Genomic DNA, 1462 nt, shown 5'->3' with positions numbered 1-1462 from the left:
GGTTAACCCTAACCTTAAGATCAACTGTTACTGTGGTTTTAATGCGTCTTTGTTTAATTTTAGTATTTTTCACTTCCTGTAATCCATTCAGGCTCAACTTCAAATCAGGGTCACAGTCTCTCATTCTTGCAAATGTGTGACTTTGTAGTAAAGTAACTAATGAAACAGGACTGCTTTGTATTGTGTCTTCACAAAAGGTCTTAAAAACACAGAACAACAACAATGAAACTTAACATTCAGGACCCCCTGTAGCTTCCTCCAGGACCAGGATTGATCAGGCTGAACTAACCATCCTACCCAACACATGATGTAACCAGTAGAGGGGTTATGAGTCATGCTGGTAACCAGTAGAGGGGTTATGAGTCATGCTGGTAACCAGTAGAGGGGTTATGAGTCATGATGGTAACCAGTAGAGGGGTTATGAGTCATGATGGTAACCAGTAGAGGGGTTATGAGTCATGCTGGTAACCAGTAGGGTGGTTTCCAGTGGGGTCTCCTTCTATGTTCCAGATCTTGGCCCCTGTTGTCTTGGTCCCTGAATCCTAATGACCACGTGGCCCCAGAGGAAGGGAGTGCTGGCCACAGGGAGAGGGCCCCTGACAAGGCCCCCATTGTGGAGGGGAGAGTGAGGTCCCAGTGACACGCAAAGGGTGAACACCAGTTAGAGAATAAAGGAGAGAAAGAAGAGCTCCAGGATCGAGAGAGAGAGAGAGAGAGGGAGGAAGGGGGAGAGAGGGAGAGAGGGAGAGGGAGGGAGAGAGAGAGAGAGAGAGAGAGAGGGAGGAAGGGGGAGAGGGAGAGAGAGGGGGGAGAGAGAGAGAGAGAGCACGTCACAGCCACATAGAGACTGGTTTTAGCTGTTTAACAGTTTATTCAAATTATAACAATATCTGTTATAATTTGTAGCAATATAAAATAACAATATAAAACAAGAATAATACATTGGCTACAGTACAATTGTTGTTATTTTGTTTGTGTATATATATTGGTATTTAAAGAAAGCCATTTGAGAAAGTGGTTAAGAGACCAAGAGAGATAGAATGAGCAAGACAAAGAAAGAGTGAGAGAGAGTGAGAGAGTGAGAGAGGGACAGAAACAAGTGCAGCATGACACAACACAGACAAAGAGCTGCTCTTTCACTAGCAGCACTGTCTCCCCAGCCCGCAGACGGCTGATGCTGCTCCAGGCTGGGGCTACGTCAAGCTCAACGTCCTCAAGCTCAGGGGAATAGCGCGTATCAGGAAGGTTGGGAACTATTGTTGTTGCTTTGAATGCCAATCCCACCAAAACAAGTTGTGTTCCTTATCCCACAGAGTGCACTGTCAGCCCTGCCAGGCCTCTCCATGGCAACCACAGCTCTCCCCAACCCAAAGACAAACATTTCCTGCTCAGGCCACACTCGTACCTTTTCAAGGGCTCTGCCTCGCTGTGGAGCCCCGCGGCTCAGAGGGAGGGGAAGTGA

The 1462-nt window shown here is 47.2% G+C and overlaps 1 protein-coding gene across 1 annotated transcript in view; it reads left to right on the top strand.

The window, feature by feature from the left end:
* wee1 (WEE1 G2 checkpoint kinase) overlaps window positions 1-1462 on the top strand; it is a gene marked incomplete at its 3' end in the record, with an annotated part of 8323 nt that extends 6861 nt beyond the window's left edge. Inside the window, exons 8-9 of the mRNA XM_084477794.1 lie at window positions 1144-1234; window positions 1314-1462. Of these exons, the coding sequence (XP_084333920.1) occupies window positions 1144-1234; window positions 1314-1462 (240 nt within the window). The remainder of the gene's footprint in view (window positions 1-1143; window positions 1235-1313) is intronic.

The sequence above is a fragment of the Micromesistius poutassou genome (genome assembly GCF_964030765.1).
Source record: "Micromesistius poutassou genome assembly, chromosome: 13".
Classification (NCBI taxonomy): domain Eukaryota; kingdom Metazoa; phylum Chordata; class Actinopteri; order Gadiformes; family Gadidae; genus Micromesistius; species Micromesistius poutassou.
This window is presented reverse-complemented; position numbering and strand designations above follow the sequence as displayed.